Source organism: Mercenaria mercenaria, chromosome 16 (assembly GCF_021730395.1).
Source record: "Mercenaria mercenaria strain notata chromosome 16, MADL_Memer_1, whole genome shotgun sequence".
Taxonomy (NCBI): Eukaryota; Metazoa; Mollusca; class Bivalvia; order Venerida; family Veneridae; genus Mercenaria; species Mercenaria mercenaria.
In genome coordinates, this window is record NC_069376.1 from 19,975,136 (window position 1) to 19,999,158 (window position 24,023).

Below are 24,023 nucleotides of genomic sequence, written 5' to 3' on the forward strand. Positions count from 1 at the left end.
AATGTATCTCATCCAGTGATTTGTCGTTGAATAAATCATTGGAGTTCAGATGCGAAGGAATTATATCACGAGGGCGCAGCCCGAGTGGTATAATAATATGCATCTGAACGACAAACAATGATTTATTCAAGAGCAAATCACTAAATGAGATATATTATTTCGATTCTAACACATGACCAAGGATTTTTAAGAACATCCTTGACGACATTCATTAAATATTTGCCTGTTTTCAATCGGTCTCTTTTCCAGCGCGCCGCTATGCGGTTTGACACCATGACGTAATAATTGTGATGTCAGAACAGTGATTTGTTGTATAACAATTCACTGTTTTCTGCCTTCTTTGTTTAATAGGAAAATGAATCGCATCGTGTTAGAATTACATTCATCTCATTTCCCTCTGTTTTAAACATATATACCCCAAAAATGAACATGAAGAGGTTATGATGACCCTCTGTCAAAATTTTGGCAGGAAAACCGTGTGGTATGCTGAAATAGTCTGTATTTCAAAATAAATTGTTGATATTGTGAATTGAATTGATGACCAGCTTATATATCTTACTTTAGTATTCAAAGACTTTGAAGTTTCAGCTTTTTAACTGTAATCTAAAATGGTCTATGAGAATAATAACTGCAACACAAATGAATTTTCTGTAGAAGTATCAGATAAGGTGTACTACTGCAAGTATATACTAAGCTTTGATGCATATTTATAAATAAATGCAAATAAATAAGTAATATTGGTAAACTTATTTAAACAAGAGGACCAAGATGGCCCTAGATACCCCACCTGCCATTTACAACTGGATGGAATAATTAGAAGATTTTCAAAGTTTTCCAAATAACAATAAAGGAAGATCTAGCCCAACCACCCCGTAGCCATGTCTTTTTGATGTCACTTTTGTTTTTTGTGCGTTTAACTTCGCACCGACGCAATTATAGGTCATATCGCAACTTTCGAGCTTTGATTGTGGAGGAAGACCCCAGGTGCCCCTTCCGTGCATTATTTCATCACGGGCAGACACTTGAATAGAACCTCTGACCTTAGATAAGCCAGCTGGATGGCTTCCCCACATGAAGAATTCAACACCCCGCTTGAGGCATGAACCCATATCCCCACATGAAGAATTCAACACCCTGATAGAGGCATGAACCAACATTGGTGAGAGGCAAGTGATTCAAAGTGAGCGACCTAAATCACTCGGCCACGGAGACCCCTTCTTTTTACGTAACTGAATGACTTGAAGGAAATAAGAAGAGCTGTCAAATTATTATCAAATGGAGCCAGCAGTTACAGAAAACAAGAATTTGTTAAAGCTTCCCATACAGTCATACAGAGAAAGCAAGCTAAGCCTCAAGTTCTTGAGTGGCAACAGTCTCAAAGTCACTTAACCTTTGATGTATTTGCCCCAAAAACAACAGGGTTCATCTGCTGACCACAGGCAATCATCCAATAAATTTTGATGACTGTACTTTTCTTCAGTTATTGAGCTGAAACTATATTGAATAATATCTGTCAGTCAGGTTTCATGAACACATTTCTAGCAAAAGATCAATATTTTGTGACTGATGCATGCACAATATGTCTCTTTGCAGTGAAACAACAGGTTCTTTAGGGGACTAATAAATGTACTGGATGTGTTACTCAGTGTCTTCCCACAAACTTCCTATCTAGTAGAGTGTGACACGCATGACATAGTGTCTTCCCACAAACTTCACATCGAGTGGAGTATGACACGCATGACATAGTGTCTTCCCACAAACTTCACATTGAGTACAGTATGACACGCATGACACAGTGTCTTCCCACAAACTTCCTATCTAGTAGAGTGTGACACGCATGACATAGTGTCTTCCTACAAACTTCACATCGAGTGGAGTATGACACGCATGACATAGTGTCTTCCCACAAACTTCACATTGAGTACAGTATGACACGCATGACACAGTGTCTTCCCACAAACTTCACATTGAGCAGAGTATGACACGCATGACATAGTGTCTTCCCACAAACTTCACATTGAGTACAGTATGACACGCATGACATAGTGTCTTCCCACAAACTTCACATTGAGTACAGTATGACACGCATGACATAGTGTCTTCCGTAAAACTTCACATTGAGCAGAGTATGACACGCATGACATAGTGTCTTCCCACAAACTTCACACGGAGTAGAGTATGACACGCATGACATAGTGTCTTCCCACAAACTTAACATTGAGTACAGTATGACACGCATGACATAGTGTCTTCCCACAAACTTCACATGAGTAGAATATGACACGCATGACATAGTGTCTTCCCACAAACTTCACACGAGTAGGTAGAGATGAAACGCATACATAGTGTCTTCCCACAACTTCACACGGTAGAGTATGACACGCATGACATAGTGTCTTCCCACAAACTTCACATGAGAGAGTATGACAACCATAACATAGTGTCTCCCAAACTTCACATCGAGTAGAGTATGACACGCATGACATAGTGTCTTCCCACAAACTTCACACGAGTAGAGTATGACACGCAGACATAGTGTCTTCCCACAAACTTCACACGGAGTAGAGTATGACACGCATAACATAGTGTCTTCCCACAAACTTCACACTGAGTAGAGTATGACACGCATGACATAGTGTCTTCCCACAAACTTCACACTAGTAGAGTATGACACGCATGACATAGTGTCTTCCCACAAACTCACACTGAGAGAGTATGACACGCATGACATAGTGTCTTCCCACAAACTTCACACAGTAGAGTATGACACCGCATAACATAGTGTCTTCCACAAACTTCACATGAGTAAGAGTATGACACGCAAACAAGTGTCTTCCCACAAACTTCACATGATAGAGAGTATGACACGCATAACATAGTGTCTTCCCACAAACCTCACATCTGAGTAGAGTATGACGCGCATAACACAGTGTCTTCCCACAAACTTCACATTGAGTAGAGATATGACACGCATGACATAGTGTCTTCCCACAAACTTCACATCGAGTAGAGTATGACATGAGATGACATATGTGTCTTCCCACACTTCACACGAGTAGAGTATGACACGCATGACAAGTGTCTTCCCACAAACTTCACATCTAGTAGAGTATGACACGCATGACATAGTGTCTTCCACAAACTTCACATCGAGTAGAGTATGACACGCATGACATAGTGTCTTCCCACAAACTTCACATTGAGTAAGTATGACACGCATGACATAGTGTCTTCCCACAAACTTCACATCGAGTAGAGTATGACACGCATGACATAGTGTCTTCCCACAAACTTCACACGGAGTAGAGTATGACACGCATGACATAGTGTCTTCCCACAAACTTAACATTGAGTACAGTATGACACGCATGACATAGTGTCTTCCCACAAACTTCACATTGAGCAGAGTATGACACGCATGACATAGTGTCTTCCCACAAACTTCACACGGAGTAGAGTATGACACGCATGACATAGTGTCTTCCCACAAACTTAACATTGAGTACAGTATGACACGCATGACATAGTGTCTTCCCACAAACTTCACATTGAGCAGAGTATGACACGCATGACATAGTGTCTTCCCACAAACTTCACACGGAGTAGAGTATGAAACGCATGACATAGTGTCTTCCCACAAACTTCACACGGAGTAGAGTATGACACGCATGACATAGTGTCTTCCCACAAACTTCACATTGAGCAGAGTATGACACACATAACATAGTGTCTTCCCAAAAACTTCACATCGAGTAGAGTATGACACGCATGACACAGTGTCTTCCCGCAAACTTCACAGCGAGTAGAGAGTATGACACGCACGACATAGTGTCTTCCCACAAACTTCACATCGAGTAGAGTATGACACGCATGACATAGTGTCTTCCCACAAACTTCACAGCGAGTAGAGAGTATGACACGCATGACATAGTGTCTTCCCACAAACTTCACAGCTAGTAGAGAGTATGACACGCATGACATAGTGTCTTCCCACAAACTTCACAGCGAGTAGAGAGTATGACACGCATGACATAGTGTCTTCCCACAAACTTCACAGCGAGTAGAGAGTATGACACGCATGACATCATGACATAGTGTCTTCCCACAAACTTCACATCGAGTAGAGAGTATGACACGCATGACATAGTGTCTTCCCACAAACTTCACATCGAGTAGAGAGTATGACACGCATGACATAGTGTCTTCCCACAAACTTCACATCGAGTAGAGAGTATGACACGCATGACATAGTGTCTTCCCACAAACTTCACATCGAGTAGAATATGACACGCATGACATAGTGTCTTCCCACAAACTTCACACTGAGTAGAGTATGACATTGAGTAGAGTATGACACGCATAACATAGTGTCTTCCCACGAACTTCACATCGAGTAGAGTATGACACGCATGACATAGTATCTTCCCACAAACTTCACATCGAGTAGAATATGACACGCATGACATAGTGTCTTCCCACAAACTTCACATCGAGTAGAATATGACACGCATGACATAATGTCTTCCCACAAACTTCACATCGAGTAGAGTATGACACGCATGACATAGTGTCTTCCCACAAACTTCACACGGAGTAGAGTATGACACGCATAACATAGTGTCTTCCCACAAACTTCACACTGAGTAGAGTATGACACGCATAACATAGTGTCTTCCCACAAACTTCACATGAGTAGAGTATGACACGCATGACATAGTGTCTTCCCACAAACTTCACACTGAGAAGAGTATGACACGCATAACACAGTGTCTTCCCACAAACTTCACATCTAGTAGAGTATGACACGCATAATATAGTGTCTTCCCACAAACTTCACACTGAGTAGAGTATGACACGCATAACATAGTGTCTTCCCACAAACTTCACATCTAGTAGAGTATGACACGCATAACATAGTGTCTTCCCACAAACTTCACATCTAGTAGAGTATGACACGCATAACATAGAGTCTTCCCACAAACTTCACATCTAGTAGAGTATGACACGCATAACATAGTGTCTTCCCACAAAATTCACACCTAGTATAGTGTGACATGACATGAATATGAACTTGAGCAGAATACTATTTCTGTACTATGACAGACATACAAACTAACAAAGACATCAAACTACTAGCTCAATTTCAACATACCTGTCTGGCTGACTCCGAGATTGGTGCAGCAAACATAAATGTGAAATAATAGCCAGGGTAACAGCCATGCCACATTGCACTGAGAAGAAATGTTGCAAGTTTCTTCATTACAGGAATTCTATCGTAACAAACAAGGCGTAACCATACTGCTGTTTGGATGTTCCAGTTATCAATGTACAATTTGGGGCTTGTTGCTCCCTGAAACATAACAAGAGGGTCATGATGACCCTGAATCGCTCACCTGGCTAATATGAGCCACATGCTTAAAATGGCAAACTGATGCTATAATATTAGAAAGTAGGTCAGTAGGTCACATTCATGGTCACTGAAAGCCAGTTTTAAGATCGCTGTACATATCCAAATTTCAAGGCTGTATCTTAAAAAAACAAGAAAGTAGGTCAGTAGGTCAAGGTCACAGTCAAGTGACCCCTAATCACTTGGGGTCATCAGGTAATTATAATTAAGCAGTCTAGGAAATATGATCTGATATAATTTTTGAAGTATTTATTCCTATATAACTCATAACAAGTGACCCCCAGGGCGGGGCCTCTTTTCACCCCAGTGGCATAATTTGGGCAATCTTGTTAGAGATCCACTAGGCAATGCTACAAACCAAATATCAAAGGCCTAGGCCTTGAACCTTCAGACAAGAAGATTTTTCCCCCTATAGATATGTCTATGTTAAATCTGGGACCCCAAGGGCAGGGCCTCTTTTCACCCCAGGGGCATAATTTGAACAATTTTGGTAGAGGAACACTAGGCAAGGCAACATACCAAATATCAAAAGCCTATGCCTTGCAGTTTCAGGCAAGAAGATTTAAGGTTTTTTCCTATATATTATTAAGTCTATGTAAAACTTGAGACCCCCCCAGGGGCATAATTTGAACAATTTTGGTAGGGGACCACAAGGCAATGCAACATACCAAATATCATAAGCCTAGGCCTTGCAGTTTCAGACAAGAAGATTTTTAAAGTTTTTTCCTGTATAAGTATATGTAAAACTTGAGACCCCCCGGGGCAGGGCCTCTTTTCACCCCAGGGTTATAATTTGATCAATATTGGTAGAGGACCACAAGGCAATGCTACATACCAAATATCAAAGGCCTAGGTCTTGTGGTTTTAGACAAGAAGATTTTTAAAGTTTTTTCCTATATAAGTCTATGTAAAACTTGTGACCCCCGGAGCGGGGCCTCTTTCACCCCAGGGGCACAATTTGAACAATCTTCATAGAGGACCATTAGATGATGTCACATGCCAAATATCAAGGCTCTATGCCTTGCGGTTTTGGACAAGATTTTTAAAGTTTTTCCTTTTGGTTGCCATGGCAACCAGAGTTCTGCATGGAATTCAATTCTTTGAACAATTTTGAAAGAAGGCCATCTAAGGATCATTCCTGTGAAGTTTGGTTTAATTCTGTCCAGTGGTTTTCAAGAAGAAGATTTTTTTAGAAAATGTTGACGGACGGACGGACGACACACGACGAATGACAGATATTGAACGGTAACAAAAGCTCACCATGAGCCTTTGGCTCAGGTGAGCTAAAAACCACCGCAATCAACATTTCTACATAAAATATATTGTTGGTTGTTCAGTATAAATTTATTTCTCATTCTTTTAACATTTTGACTTACTGCCTTTATCAAGTGACCTGCAGTATTGAAAGATTATACATTAAAATTTTCCTGGTAATTAGATATTATAAAATTACTAATGTTAACAATGTCAGAAAAGAAAAGTTACAAACTGGACACTAAATTGGGACAAAAAAAAAGAAATGAACAAACAGATGCTGCAATTACTATATGCGCCCCGGGGGTGGGCATAAAACTGAAAAAAAAGAAAAAAAAAATGGACCTCTACCCAAGCACATTAACATTCGTGACTAGATTCCACTTTGGTTGGCCTTTCGTATCATAACCATTAAATCCAAAACCGGATGCATTGCATATAGCATCACCTGTTGCATGAGAAACAAAACATAGTTTAACTGTTTGCAATGTAAACTATAATTTCATAGTCATAACTGGAAATAAGAAAATAAGTTCAAACTGAGTGTGGAAACCAGTCTATGAACACAACCTTGTCATTGGCCAATTTTAAGATTGTGGTCAGATACAATCAGAAGCTTGAATTTTAAGACTGATTCTATAACCTGGGAAACTGCTGGTACAAGATTTAATTTATGCTACAGGATTGAAGTTTAATTTGCTCCCAGGATTGAAGATTTGCACCAGACGATGTTTGAACGGGGATTGAAATTTTTTACAAGTTTTTAACAAAACTAAGATTTCTACAAATTCATACAGTACTGAGATTTACTAAGGATTCAAATATGCAACAGGACTAACTTTTGGTAAAAAAATTTCATACAAAATTTTGAAATTGAAAATTTATTAAGAAAAGATTTACTACGGACTGAAGATTTGTACAGGTTTTATACAAGATTTAAAGATTTGCTACGGGGTTTAAAAGATTAAGATTTACTACAATTTATACAAGATTTAAGATTTGCTACAGTTTATGAGGTTTTAAAGTTTTTGCTAAAGATTATACAAATTAAATTTTGCTCAGGTTTTATACAAGTTTTTAAGATTTACAGGTTTTAATGCAGGTTTTTAAGATTTGCTACGGGATTATACAAGATTTAGATTTGCTACATGTTTAACACGGGTTTGAAGATTGTTACAAGATTTAAACAGATCTAAGTTTTGCTAAGAATTTATCAGTAGAGTTTTACCAGGATTCAAAAATGAAAAGGACGAACTTTTGCACAAAATTCATACAGAATTTGAAATTAAAAAATTTATCAAGTTTTTAAGTTTTTCTACGGGGATTAAAATTTTTGCTACTGGTTTTAAAAATTTTAAGATTGTACAGGTTTTTTTTACAAGTTTTAAGATTTCCCGGGATTTATGCAGGATTTAAGATTTGCTACAGGATTTATACAATATTTAAGATTGGCTACAGGATTTATACAAGATTTAATATTTGCTACAGGATTTATGCGGGTTTTAAAACTTGCTACAGGATTTATAAAAGATTTAAAATTTTGCTACAGGTTTAACACAAAATTTTAAGATTTGCTACAGGTTTTATACACGTTTAAAAGATTTCTACGGGATTATGCAAAATTTAAGATTTTATACAGGATTTATAAAAATTTTAAGATTTTTACAGGATGTATAAAAGATTAAGATTTGCTACGGGATTTATACAGTTTTAAAGATTTGCTACGGATGTTAAAAGATTTTAAATTTGCTACGGGATTTATAAAAGATTTAAGATTTGCACAGGATTTAACAGGATTTAAGTTTTCAAAACGGGTTTATACGGATTTAAGATTCCCTTTAAAGGTTTTAAGACTGACAGGTTTTAACAAATTTAAGATTTGCTACGGGGTTTTACTCACGATTTAAAGTTTTGCAACAGGTTTTAACAAGATTTAATTTTTGCTACAGGATTATAAAAGTTTTAAAGATTTGCTACGGGATTTATACAATTTTGGGATTGCTACGGGATTTAACAGGTTTAAGATTGGCTACAGGATTTATACAAGATTTGTTTTTACTACAGTTTTAAGACTTGCACGGTTTAACAAGATTTTAAGATTTGCTCTGATTACACACTTTTAAGTTTTCAACGGATTTAACAAGATTTAAGATTTGTACGGATGTATACAGATTTAAGATTTGCTACAGGATTTATACAAGATTTAAGATTTGCTACAGGATTTACACAGGATTAAAGATTTGCAACAGGATTTATACAAGATTAAAGATTTGCTAAAGGATGTATACAGGATTTAAGATTTGCTACAGGATTTACACAGGATTTAAGATTTGCTTCAGGATTTATACAAGATTTGATTTGCTACGGGATGTATAAAAGATTAAGTTTGCTACGGATTTATAAAAGATTTAAGATTTGCTACAGGATTTACACACGTTTTAAGTTTGGCTACAGGATTTAAACAAGTTTTTGATTTGCTACAGGTTTTTAAGTTTTGCTACGGGATGTATCGGATTTAAGATTTGCTACGGTTTTTACACAGGATTAAGTTTGCTACAGGTTTTATAAAAGATTTAAGTTTGCTACAGGATGTATACAAGTTTTAAAGATTTGCTACAGGATTTACGATTTAAGATTTGCACAGGTTTTACACGGGGATTTAAGAAGGGGTACAGGATTTATACAAGATTGTTTTGCTACGATTAAAGTTTTGCTACGGATTATACAAGATTAAGTTTTGCAAAGGGGTTTTTATCAAGTTTAAAAGATTTGCTACAGGAAAAAATTTACACAAAATTTTTAAGATTGCAACGGATTTATACAGTTTTAAGATTTGCTACATATTTATACAAGATTTAAGTTTGCACGGGATTTACACCAATTTAAGATTTGCTACAGGATTTATACAAGATTTAAGATTTGCAACAGGATTTATACAAGATTTAAGATTTGCTACAGGATGTATACAAGATTTAAGATTTGCACAGGATGTAACAAATTTAAGATTTGCCCCAGGATTTAACAAATTTAAGTTTTTGCTACAGGATTTTACAAAATTAAGATTTGAAAACAGGATTTTTACAAGATTTATGATTTGCTACAGGATGTATACAACATTTAAGATTTGCTACAGGATTTATACAAGATTTAAGATTTGCTACAGGATTTACACAGGATTTAAGATTGGTTACAGGATTTATACAAGATTTGATTTGCTACAGGATTTAAGATTTGCTACAGGATGTATACAAGATTTAAGATTTGCTGCAGGATTTATACAAGATTTAAGATTTGCAACAGGATTTATACAAGATTTAAGATTTGCTACAGGATGTATACAAGATTTAAGATTTGCTACAGGATTTATACAAGATTTAAGATTTGCTACAGGATTTAAGATTTGCTACAGGATTTATACAAGATTTAAGATTTGCTACAGGATTTACACAGGATTTAAGATTTGCTACAGGATTTATACAGGATTTAAGATTACCTAAAGGATTTAAGACTTGCTACAGGATTTAGACAAGATTTAAGATTTGCTACAGGATTTACTCACGATTTAAGATTTGCAACAGGATTTATACAAGATTTAAGATTTGCTACGGGATTATAAAAATTTTAAAGTTTTTGCTACGGATTTTACAGTTAGGATTTGCACGGGATTTACACAGGATTTTAAGAGGGGCTACGGGTTTTAAAAACTTTTATTTACTACGGATTTAAGCTTGCTACAGGTTTTAACAAGATTTAAGTTTTTGCTAAGATTTACAAAACTTTAAAAGATTTGCAAAGGATTTATACAAGTTTTAAATTTGCTAAGGATTAAAAAGTTTAAGATTGCTACGGGATTTAACAAGATTTAAATTTGCTACAGGTTTTTACACGGGTTAAAGATTTGCAAAGGTTTTATAAAAGATTAAAAGTTTGCAAAAGGATGTATACAGGATTTAAGATTTGCTACGGGATTTACAAAATTTTAAATTTTGCTACGGGTTTATAAAAATTTTAAAGATTTGCTAGGGGATGTATAAAAGATTTAAGTTTTGCTACGGGGAATACAAGTTTTAATTTTTGCTACAGATTTAACCCACGTTTTAAGATTGCTCGGATTTATACAAGATTTGATTGCTACAGGATTTAAAATTTTCCGGGATGTATACAGGATTTAAGATTTGCTACGGGATTTACACAGGATTTAAATTTTGCACGGTTTTAACAAGTTTTAAGATTTGCTACAGGATGTAAAAAAGTTTTAAGATTTTGGGTTTTTAAAAAATTTAAGATTTTGCAACAGGATTTACACGGATTTAAGAATGGGTACGGATTTTACAAGATGTGTTTGCTACAGGATTAAAAGTTTGCTACGGGATGTTACAAATTTAAGTTTTGCTCGGGGGATTTACAAGATTTAAGATTTGCTAAGGATTTACCCCAAAATTTTAAGTTTTGCAACAGGATTTATACAAGATTTAAGATTTGCTACATGATTTATACAAGATTTAAGATTTGCTACAGGATTTACACACAATTTAAGATTTGCAACAGGATTTATACAAGATTTAAGATTTGCAACAGGATTTATACAAGATTTAAGATTTGCTACAGGATGTATACAAGATTTAAGATTTGCCAGGATGTATAAAAAATTTTAAGTTTGCTCCAGGATTTATACAAATTAAGTTTCTACGGATTTATAAAAGTTTTAAAATTTTTTGCAACAGGATTTTTACAAGTTTTAGATTTGTACGGATGAATACAACATTTAAGATTTGCAAGGATTTATACAAGATTAAGATTTGCTACAAAATTTACACGGAATTAAGATTGGTTACAGGTTTATACAAGATTGATTTGCTACAGGATTTAAGATTTGCACGGATGATACAAATTTTAAGATTGCTCGGGTTTTTAAAAAATTTTAAGTTTTGAAAGGATTTTACAAGATTTAAGATTTGCTACAGGATGATAAAAAGATTTAAATTTCTAAAGGATTTTACAAGATTAAATTTGCACGATTTAAAAGGGTTTTAAAAGGCTACGGATTATACAAGATTTGTTTTTGCTACAGGTTTTAAGATTTGCTTGGGAGTATAAAATTTTAAAGTTTGCTACAGATTTTACAAATTTAAGATTTGCTACGGGTTTATACAATTTAAGTTTTTGCACAGGATATAAAAGATTTAAGATTTGCAACAGGATTTAAAAAATTTTGTTTTGCTACAGGATTTATACAAGATTAAGATTGGCTCGGGTTTTTTACAAATTTAAGTTTTGGTACAGTGTAACACAATTTAAGATTTTGCTACGGTTTTCACACGTTTAAGTGGCTACGGATTTACAAGATTTAGATTTGCAAAGGATTTTACAAATTTAAGTTTTGCTACAGGATTTATACAAGATTTAAGTTTCTAAAATTTTATAAAAGATTTAAGATTTGCTACGGGGGTTTCCAGGATTTAAGATTTGCTACAGGTTTTTACACAGGTTTTTAAGTTTGCTTCGGGATTATAAAAATTTTTGATTTGCTACGGGATGTATAAAATTTTAAAGATTTGCTACGGGATTTATACAGATTTAAGATTTGCTACAGTTTTTACCACGATTAGATTTGAACACCCGTTTTTATAACGATTTAAGTTTTGCTACGGATTATACAAGATTTTTTTGCAACAGGTTTTATACAAGTTTTAAAATTTTCTACAGGTGTATACAAGATTTAAGTTTGCTACAATGTATACAAGTTTTAAAGTTTTTGCCCGGGTTTTATACAAAAATTTAAGATTCTACGGGATTTAAAAAATTTTAAGTTTTGCAACAGGATTTTTACAAATTTAGTTTTTTGCTACAGGGAACAACATTTAAGTTGTTTACGGGTTTTAAACAAATTAAGTTTTCAAAGGATTTACACAGGATTAAGATTGGTTACAGGATTTATACAAGTTTTATTTGCACGGATTTAAGATTTGCTACAGGAGTATACAAGATTTAAGATTTGCTGCGGGTTTTTTAACAAGATTTAAGATTTGCAACGAATTAACAAGATTTAAAGATTTGCACAGGAGTTAAAAGATTTAAGATTTGCTACGGGATTTATACAAGATTTAAAGTTTTGCAACGGGATTTACACAGGATTAAGCTACGGGATTTTACAAGATTTGATTTGCTACGGATTTAAGTTTGCTATAGGAGTAACAAATTTAAGTTTTGCTACAGGTTTAACAGATTTAAATTTGCTACGGATTTATCAAGATTAAGATTTGCAACGGTGTAACAAGTTTTAAAGATTTGCAACAGGATTTATCAAGATTTGTTTTGCTACGGGATTATAAAAATTTTAAAGTGGCTACGGGATTATAAAAGATTTTAAGTTTGGCCGGAGACAAAATTAAATTTCTACAGATCAACAGGATTTAAGATTGGCTACAGGATTTATACAAGATTTAAGATTTGCTGAAGGATTTATACAAGATTTAAGATTTGCTACAGGATTTATACAAGATTTAAGATTTCTACGGTGTATACAATTTTTAAAAGATTTGCTACAGGTTTTACACAGGATTTAAGTTTTGCTACAGGTTTTTACCGGGTTTAAAAGATTTTTTCAGGATTATACAAGATTTGATTTGCTACGGGATGTAACAAGATTTAAGATTTGCTACAAAATTATACAAAAAAAAAAAATTTTGCTAAGGTTTTACCACTTTTAAGTTTTGAAACAGGATTTAACACGTTTTAAAAGATTTCACGGATTTATACAAGTTTTTTTGCTACAGGATTTATACAAGATTTAAGATTTGCTACAGGATTTACACAGGATTTAAGATTGGCTACAGGATTTATACAAGATTTGATTTGCTACAGGATTTATACAAGATTTAAGATTTGCAACAGGATTTATACAAGATTTGATTTGCTACAGGATTTAAGATTTGCTACAACATTGAAAATTACTTACAGGACTGAAGATTTGCTTACAGAATTTAAGATTTACTACTGAATTGAAGATCTGCTTACAGGATTTATGTTAAGATTTGCTTACCGGATTTAAAATTTTCTTCAAGATTTAAAACTTGCAGTTTACAGTAAGTAGAAATCTATTGCCCTTACCCAGAGAAAAGGCTACATAATACTTGGCTCTACAACACAGCATTGAGAATATCATATACCAGAAACGAAATGGAAAACTGTGTTTTCTTATAAATTCTGGATCTGAAATGAAAAATCACAAACTGGATACTTAAGAATAAAGTAAAAATTGATTTTCTTTAAAATGGTTGAAATTCTTTGTACATTAAAAAAGTTCTGCATGTAGTAATGGAATTAGATTTCTAAAAATTTTTGAATAAAAATATCACTTAAAAAAACAGCTTTTAAAATCTACAAAGATTTTACAGGTTTCCCATCAAAAGTTCTTGTCTTTACAAAAATCATAACCACCTCAACTATTTAAAACAAGAGCTAGTAGAACACAAATGCCCCCCTTGTGCATTCATTAAACCCCAAAGGAAAAAAATTTTTTGGTCATGTGCACTGGACATCTGACGTACTGAAACCCCAATCAATAATTATGGGTCATTTCCAGTCATAAGTGACCTCCATGTCAAAGTATCTAACCAAAGCATTCCTAGTTTTTTGACAAAAAAAGTTCCCCTGTTATGGTCAAAGGGCCTTGACCCTTTTACATACTGACCAAAACATAGGGTCCTTTTCTGGTCAAAATCAACCACCCTAAAATCTTCGGATGCTAGGCCCAAGCTTCTCATTACATCCGGAAACGGTTCAAAAGTTCCGGGCACTGTGACCTGACCTTTGACCTACTGACCTCAAAAACAAAAAGGGGTCATTACGGGGCATGATTAACCTCCCATCAATTTCGTGATCCTAGGGCCCCAAATGTTTTCAAGTTATCGTCCCCAAACTTTTAACTGTTCCGGGGGCACTGTGACCTTGACCCTTTTCCTCTGACTCAAAATCAATAGGGTCATCTGCTGTCAGACCAACCTCCCTATCAACTTTCATGATCCTAGGACCAAGGGTTCTTGAGTTATCATCCCGAAACAGATTGGTCTACGGACCGACCAACCAACATACAGACTAAAACAATATACCCCTCCTTGAAGGGGGGGCATAATAAGTACTAAAATCCAAAATGCCCATATATGCCTTAAAAAATGTCTGCATGGTCACCTGAGGTGTCAACAAATGAGTTGACAACATAGCTATTGGTAACCAAACACATAAATGATTCTGGGTTTTACATCTCTTTTCAATTTTACTGGTCCAGTGAATGCATATGCCGAAAAATGGCAGTAAAAACCCAACTGGTGAAAGATCAAGCAACTGCATCCAAGCGGACTGTGAAAAGAATTTCCACTACAGATGAATTTAAGTGTCTAGGAGCAGACATACTTTGGTAAAAATTTTTATTATTGAAAAAATCTGTTCTTGGGGGGGCTAATTTTTATATTTTTTCTGGGCCAAATCATAAAACAAATTTCCCATCATCACTGAAATCTTTAAACTCTGTCACCACTACTTTCTTTTTTGACTAAAACCCCAAAGAAATTACATGATTTTTTCAAACAGCCGGGTAAAATTCAAAAGTTCAGATAATTTGTACTTTAGAAGAAATTACCTGAATTGATATTTCAGGAAACAATGGTTTTTTTTGTAAAAAGGAAACCCATCCAAAAAAGAGCAACAGACAGCTTATAGCAACTGAAAACGAAACGACATAAAAACTGAAAAAAGTCATAGATACTGAAAAAGAATAGAACTGAAAGAGACTCAAGATACTGAAACAGACATAGATCTGAAAAGACTAACTAACTACCTAAAGGGGGTGAAACCCCCCCATGCACTGAACAGTACATTGCAATTTTGGGGGGGGGGGCACACACAAGATTGCATAAATTTTGGGCTGTAAAATATGATGTATGAACAGTAAGTAAAAAAAAAACAAAGTCCCCCTAAAAAATGCAGAATATTTATCTAAAAGAAGTCTGCACCATGCACAAATAGGGTTGGTATGACACTTGGGGTGAATTTCATTAAAATTTTGGGGCAAGGTTTGGTAAATTAGCAAGCACAAGACTGCATATGCAGCTGTATGACATAGTATGAAAAAAAAACAAAGTCCCATAAATTTGCAATTTTTTTTCACTGAAAAAAACCCAACAGTCCCAGCACAACTACTGTTGGTATGTCACTTGTGTGAAGTTTTATTAAACTGTGTCAAGGGAAGGGAGATGTGCGCCAAATTTTTGTCTTGTATTATAAAGTAAAAAAAAACAAAAAGTCCCCTAACAAACAAAAAGTTTTCTAAAAAAAACCTAACAGACCCTGCACAAAAATACTGTTGGGATGATCACTTTTTTGAAAGTTTCATTAAATTTTGGGCAAGGGGATGAGGAAAATGGGCACACAAGTTTTTGCTAGTTTAAAAAAAAGTAAAAAAAAACAAATCCCATAACTCTGCAAATTTTTTTTCTAAAAGAACCAAAAAGCCCCATGACAACTAATGTTTGGGACTGATCACGTGTGAAGTTTCATTTAAAATTTTGTCAGGGGGTGAGAGAGATGGGGGCGCACAAGATTTTCATGTATATATAAGTAACAAAAAACAAGTCCCAAAACTCGCAAAATTTTTCAAAAGAACCTAAAATTCCCAGCACAACTATGTTGTACTGATCCTTGTGTGAAATTTCATTAAATTTTGTCAAGGGGATGAGGAGAGATGGGCGCACAAGTTGGGTCTAGTTTTATATAGTAAAAAAAAGAGGGCCAAGATGGCCCTAGGCGTCACCTAAGAAACATCCAAACAGGGGAAAACAGTTTGACCTAGTGATTTCATGGGGAAAAAAATATTTGACCAATTTTTATTAAGATGGACCAAAAAAATTGGTCTCTTGCGATAAAACAACTTTTTTTTTGAAAGACCTAGTTTTTGACCCCCAGTGACCCATGTTCAAACTCGACCTGTTTTTTCAAGGGAATCATTTTGAAACCCAAAAATTTATGAAAATCAATGAAAAAAAACGCCCTACACATACAGAGTTTTTTCTTTGATTTTACCAAATGACCTAGTTTTTTACCCCCAGATATCCATATTCAAATTCGACCCAATTTTTATTAAGGCAATCAACCCACCAAATTTTAAAATATCAAGAAAAAAAACAGTCTCTTCGAAACACAAAAATTTTTCTTTAATTTGACCTTGACCTAGTTTTTGACCTAGAAAAACCCAATTCAAAACCCACCTATTTTTTACAAGCAATCACTCTGACCCAAATTTTAGAAAATCAATTGAAAATATCCCTTATTCATAACAAAGTTTTTCTTTGTTTGACCTAGTGACCTAGTTTTTGCCCCCCGATGACCCATTTTCGAAAACAGCCAGATTTTTCAAGGTAACATTCTGGGAAAAATTTTAAAGACAGTTTAAAATACAGCCCTATTGCATACACAAAGGTTTTTCTTTGATTTGACCTAGTGATCTAGTTTTTTTACCCCCAAAACCCATTTTTGAATTTGGGCTAAATTTCTCAAGGCAATCACTCGACCAAAATTTATGAAATCAATTGAAAAAACAGCCCCTATCGTACCAAGGTTTTCGTGATATGACCTAGTGACCTAGTTTTGGGCCCCAGATACCCATTTTCGAACTCGGGCCTAGATTTCATCAAGGTTATCACCGACCAAAATTCAAAAATCAATTGAAAAATAATGCCTCTACCAAACAAAAAAGGTTTTCTTTGATTTGACCTAGTGACCTATTTTTTTACCCGAAGACCCATTTCGAACTGCCGATTCACAAGGCATCATTCTGACCAAATTCATGAAGATCAATTGAAAAAACGCCTCTATGCATACACAAGGTTTTTCTTTGATTTGACCCATGACCTAGTTTTTGACCCAGATGACCCTTTTTGAAATCGGCCAGATTCTCAAAGTTTTCATTCTGACCAATATTCAGAAGAAGAATTGAAAAATCAGCCTCTATTCTACACAAGGTTTTTTTTTGATTTACCTAGTGACCTAGTTTTTGACCCCAATGACCCATTTTCGAATCGGCTTAGATTTTATCAAGGTTACATTCACCAATATTCATGAAGATTAATTGAAAAATACCACCCTTTCGCAACACAAGGTTTTTTTTTGATTTGACCTAGTGACCTAGTTTTTTTCCCCCAGTGACCCATTTTCGAACTCGGCCTAGATTTTATCAAAATTTCATTCTGACCAATATTCATGAAGAAGAAATGAAAAATACAGCTCATCGATTCACAAGGGTTTTTTTTTATTTGACCTAGTGCCTAGTTTTTTTACCCCAGAGACCCATTTTCGAACTCGGCCTAATTTCATCAAGGTTATCATTCTGACCAATATTTCATGAAATTAATTTAAAAATACAGCCTCATCGCATACACAAGCTAAATGTTGACAGACGACGACGACAGACGACAGACGACAGACGCCAGACGACAGACGACGGACGACGGACGCCGGACATTGAGCGATCAGAAAAACTCACCTGAGCATTGCTCAGGTGAGCTAAAAAACAAAACAAAGTCCCATAACGCTGCAAATTTTTTTTCTAAAAGAACCTAACATGCCCCATGCACAACTACTGTTGGTACTGATCACTTGTGTGAAGTTTCATTAAATTGTGTCAAGGGGATGAGGAGAGATGGTGCGCACAAGATTGTGTCAATGTATATAGTATAGTAACAAAAAAACAAAGTCCCATAACTCTGCAAATTTTTTTTCTAAAAGAACCTAACATGCCCCATGCACAACTACTGTTGGTACTGATCACTTGTGTGAAGTTTCATTAAATTCTGTCAAGGGGATAAGGAGAGATGGTGCGCACAAGATTGCGTCTATGGACAGACGGACAGACAGACGGACAGACATACAACCTGAAACCAGTATACCCCCCCTTACAACTTTGTTGTTGGGGGGTACAAAAACTGAAACAAACATAAATACTGAATCAGTCATAGATACTGAAACAAACATAAATACTTAAACAGTCATAGATACTGAAACAGACATAGATACTGAAAGAGACATCATAGATACTGAAACAGACATAGATACTGAAACAGAAATAAAAACTGAAACAAACATAAATACTGAAACAGACATAAAAACTGAAACAAACATAGATACTGAAACATATATACAGTGAATGTCATCAAACAATATTTACTGAAATAAACTTCATGTGTCTATATGCCATGTTGTCAGAACGAACCATTTTACAATTCAACTCTGTTGAAAATTGTGCTGTCATGTTTAACTTTTTCATGTGCTGCTGATCAGATGGTACATTTCCATCAAGTGTTTCACGTCACATAGTCATTTAAAGCAAAAATACTGACCTAGAAGGGATGATGCCAGATCATCCACCAGTGCAAACAACTCAACTGTTCAAAGTGAGTTGAAAGGAATATACTCTAAGTATCGACTAAAAAAGAAATTTCTAGAGAATTTACCAAGAAATACTTCTGGTTATAGTTTCCAATATAAAGATACTTAAGAATTCAGATTTAAACAATTTTAATCATAATTTGAGCCATGCCATGAGAAAACCAACATAGTGGGTTTGCGACCAGCATGGATCCAGACCAGCCTGCGCATCCGCGCAGTCTGGTCAGGATCCATGCTGTTTGCTAACAGTTTCTCCTATTCCAACAGGCTTTAAAAGCGAACAGCATGGATCCTGACCAGACTACGCGGATGCGCAGGCTAGTCTGGATCCATGCTGGTCGCAAACCCACTATGTTGGTTTTCCCGTGGCACGGCTCATTTATAAAATTGTTCTCAAAAGTAGTTGTTCTGTGAATATCTAGACAAACCTATATCGATATACATTTAAAAGGTTTCACAGGACAAGCACAAAGTGACATTTCAAACTGCTAGCCAAAATTCATAATCTAATTACTAGGAAAAGTGAATATTCTTCAGTTATTTGTGCATCCTTAGTGTTTTGATACATCCACCTTGTTTGATTCAAGTGAAATTGCAGATACATATGCAGAACAAGTCAGCACCTGTGCAAAACGTTGGAACACTTCTGCCCCAACAAACTAATATATAATAATATATATTAACATAATTGTAATATAACTAGAAAATGCTTTTGTAAAAAAGCGCATGTCTCCCCCAATGCAAAGTCCTATAGGCAAGAAGTCAATAGGGGTCAGGAGCAAAAGTCAAAGAGACACTGATGGTTGGCTGCAATAGGGATCATCTACTTGGCATGTCCAGTCATCCCGCTAAATTTCAACACTCTTGGCCTAGTGGTTCTCAAGTCACTGTTCAGGCTCCTGTGACCTTGACCTTTGATCAAGTGACCTCAAAATAAATAGGGGTCATCTACTCTGCATGTCCAATCATCCTATTAAGTTTCAACATTGTAGGTCAAGTGGTTCTCAAGTTATTTCCAAAAAATGATTTTACATGAACAGGCCACTGTGACCTTGACCTTTAATTGACTGACCCCAAAATCAATAGGGGTCATCTACTCTGCATGTTCAATCATCCTATGAAGTTTTAACATTCTGGGTCAAGTGGTTCTCAAGTTATTGATCAGAACTGGTTATCAATGTTCAGGCCCCTGTGACCTTGACCTTTAACGGAGTGACCCCAAAAACAATAGGGGTCATTTACTCTGCATGAACAATCATCCTATGAAGTTTCAACATTCTGGGTTGAGAGGTTCTCAAGTTATTGATTGGAAATGGTTTCCATGTTCAGGCCCCTGTGGCCTTGACCTTTAACAGAGTGACCCCAAAATCGTTAGGGGTCATCTACTCTGCATGACCAATCATCCTATGAAATTTCATCATTCTGGGTCAAGTGGTTCTCAAGTTACTGACCGGAAATGGTTTTCAATGTTCAGGCCCCTGTGACCTTGACCTTTAATGGAGTGACCCCAAAATCGATAGGGGACATCTACTTTGCATGTACAATCATCCTATGAAGTTTCAACATTCTGGGTCAAGTGGTTCTCTAGTTATTGATCGGAAATGGTTTTCAATGTTCAGGCCCCTGTGGACCTTGACCTTTGATGGAGTGACCCCAAAATCAATAGGGGTCATCTACTCTTCATGACCAATCATCCTATGAAGTTTCAACATTCTGGGTCAAGTGGTTCTCTAGTTATTGATCGGAAATGGTTTTCAATGTTCAGGCCCCTGTGACCTTGACCTTTGACGGAGTGACCCCAAAATCAATAGGGGTCATCTACTTTTCATGACCAATCATCCTATGAAGTTTCAACATTCTGGGTCAAGTGGTTCTCTAGTTATTGATCGGAAATGGTTTTCAATGTTCAGGCCCCTGTGACCTTGACCTTTGACGGAGTGACCCCAAAATCAATAGGGGTCATCTACTCTTCATGACCAATCATCCTATGAAGTTTCAACATTCTGGGTAAAGTGGTTCTGTAGTTATTGATCGGAAATGGTTTTCAATGTTCAGGCCCCTGTGACCTTGACCTTTGACAGAGTGACCCCAAAAACAATAGGGGTCGTCTACTCCAGCAGCCCTACAACCCTATAAAGTTTGAAGGTTCTAGGTCAAATGGTTCTCCAGTTATTGCTCGGAAATGAAGTGTGACGTAAGGACGGACGGACGGACGGACGGACGGAAGGACGGACGGACAGACGGACGGACGGACAGGGCAAAAACAATATGTCTCCTGGGGGAGACATAATAATATATACTAATTTATATGGCATTAATACATATAGTAAAGAAACTAGTTGTTTAACCCCTTCAATAATAAAATATTCCATGTTATTCTTATATGAAAATCAATAACTTACAAAGGGAGATAACTTTTGGCTTCCAGCATATTCATTGTTGTTTTGCTGAAATAAAGAAAACAAAAAACATCAGATACTTAACCACGTTTTTTTCTAACTAGATGTGTGTCCATAGGACAATGATGGTTCCCACTTTCTGCCAGTATATAATTATAGTTAACTTGTTGAGAGTGCAAGAAAAATAAACTTTTATATTACTCTGGGTTGAGGGTGTGTGGTGACAGGGTATGGATACTACAAAATAACATTAAGAAACACATTATATTTAGGAAAATGATGGAGCATTTTTTTTTAGGTGGAACAGAAGAGGGGAGGTGGTAAGAAGAGAAAAATGGAGAGGGGTAAATCCCACTTAAAAGACAAAGATGTATATTATTTACTAAGTCAAGGACCATAACTCTGGCCCGAATGAGTGAAAGTACAATTTCATCTGCTGAATAACATTCCTGAAAGGTTTCATGACAGGTCAAATACTTGTTTTATATATGCAACTCAAACTTTTAAGCTCTATACGCATAATATGTCCGACTCAGTCAAGAGTCATAACTCTGGTCTGGACGTGTGAAATCCCAAACAAAACCCCAAGCGCACTATTTCACATGCTGAATAATATTTCTATAAGGTTTCAAAGGTTTCATGATTCTAGGTCAAATACTTTTTGACATACATGAGACACAAACATGTAAGCCATTTAAGTATATTTTTGACAAAGTCAAGGCCTAAATTTGGTCTGTCCGAGTGAAATCCTTAAAAAAAAAACAAAGTACACAACTTCATATCCAAATTAGGAATTGTTGAAAGAGAATTTTTTTATAAAATATGAAATTAAAAAAAAAACTAGAATGTGTCTATAGGACACAGGGTGTGCCCCCCACTGATACATTTGTAACAAATAAGGGACAATAATTCAAATGTTTGCAGTCTTAAGGGGGTATAGCCTCAACAAACATTTTATGAAAAGGATTCATTATTCTAGGTCATATATTTTTTGAGCTATGAGCATCACAAACAAAAATTCCACTATTTTGGCTATTTCAAGGGCAATAACTCTGTAATAAGTGCTAAGATTCTCAAGAAGAATGCCAAGTGTTCAAGGTCACATCATGATAAAGACTCAAGCAAGGTTTCATTAATTTACATCAAATACTTTTTGAGCTAGGCACATAATAAGGTGAAAATGTGCATTTTTTTACTATTTCAAGGGATATAACTTTAAAAATAGGGGGTGTAGCCAGCCAAAAAATAAGAGATGTGCAAGTTTATATCATGATAAAGACTTATGCAGGTTTTCATCCATTTATATCATATACTTTTTGAGCTAGGTGCGTCACAAGGTAAAAATGTAAATTTTTGACTATTTCAGGGGCCATAACTCTAAAAATAGGGGCGGAGGCAGACAAAAAATAGGAGATGCATAAGTTCATATCATGATAAAGACTCATGCAAGGTTTAATCAATTTATATGTAATACTTTTTAGGTTAGGCGTGTCACAAGGGGAAAATGTGCATTTTTGACTATTTCAGGGGCCATAACTCTGAAAATAGGGGGCAGACCCTGATGAAAAATAGGAGGTGCGCAATTCATATAATGATAAAGACTCATGCAAGGTTTAATAAATTTATATTAAATACTTTTTGAGCTAGGCACGTCACAAGGTGAAAATGTGCATTTTTAGCTCACCTGTCACATAGTGACAAGGTGAACTTTTGTGATCACCCTTCGTCTGTCATCAGTCATCAGTCCGTGCGTCAACAATTTCTTGTCTGCATGATAGTGGTTTCATTTATGATTTTATTTTAACCAAACTTGCACACAACTTGTATCACCATAAGATCTTGGTTCCTTTCTTGAACTGGCCAGATCCCATTATGGGTTCTTGAGTTATGGTCCCTGAAAGGGCCAAAATTAGCTATTTTGACCTTGTCTGCACAACAGCAGCTTCATTTATGATTTGAATTTAATCAAACTTGCATAAAACTTGTGTCTCCATAAGATCTTGGTTCCTTTCTTGAACCGGCCAGATCCCATAATGGGTTCCAGAGTTATGGTCCCTGAAAGGGCCTGAAATTAGCTATTTTGACCTTGTCTGCATAATAGCAGCTTCATTTATGAATTGATTTTAACCAAACTTGCACATAACTTGTATCACTATAAGATCTTGGTTCCTTTCTTGAACTGGCCAGATTCCATCATGGGTTCCAGAGTGATGGCCCCTGAAAGGGCCAAAATTAGCTATTTTGACCTTGTCTACACAATAGCAGCTTCATTTACGATTTGAATTTAATCAAACTTGCATAAAACTTGTGTCACCATAAGATCTCGGTTCCTTTCTTGAACCGGCCAGATCCCATAATGGGTTCCAGAGTGATGGCCCCTGAAAGAGCCTGAAATTAGCTATTTTGGCCTTGTCTGCACAATAGCAGCTTCATTTATGAATTGATTTTAACCAAACTTGCACATAACTTGTATCACCACAAGATCTTGGTTCCTTTCTTGAACTGGCCAGATTCCGTTATGGGTT

At 35.8% G+C, this 24,023-nt stretch overlaps 1 protein-coding gene across 1 annotated transcript in view; it reads right to left on the reverse strand.

The window, feature by feature from the left end:
- Positions 1-24,023, reverse strand: part of LOC123540108 (lysophospholipid acyltransferase 2-like) — a 132,231-nt gene that overhangs the window by 5,546 nt on the left and 102,662 nt on the right. Inside the window, exons 8-11 of the mRNA XM_053525799.1 lie at positions 21,502-21,546; positions 13,772-13,877; positions 7,021-7,109; positions 5,153-5,389 (exon numbers count right to left, since the gene is read on the reverse strand). Coding sequence (XP_053381774.1) covers positions 5,153-5,389; positions 7,021-7,109; positions 13,772-13,877; positions 21,502-21,546 — 477 coding nt within the window. The remainder of the gene's footprint in view (positions 1-5,152; positions 5,390-7,020; positions 7,110-13,771; positions 13,878-21,501; positions 21,547-24,023) is intronic.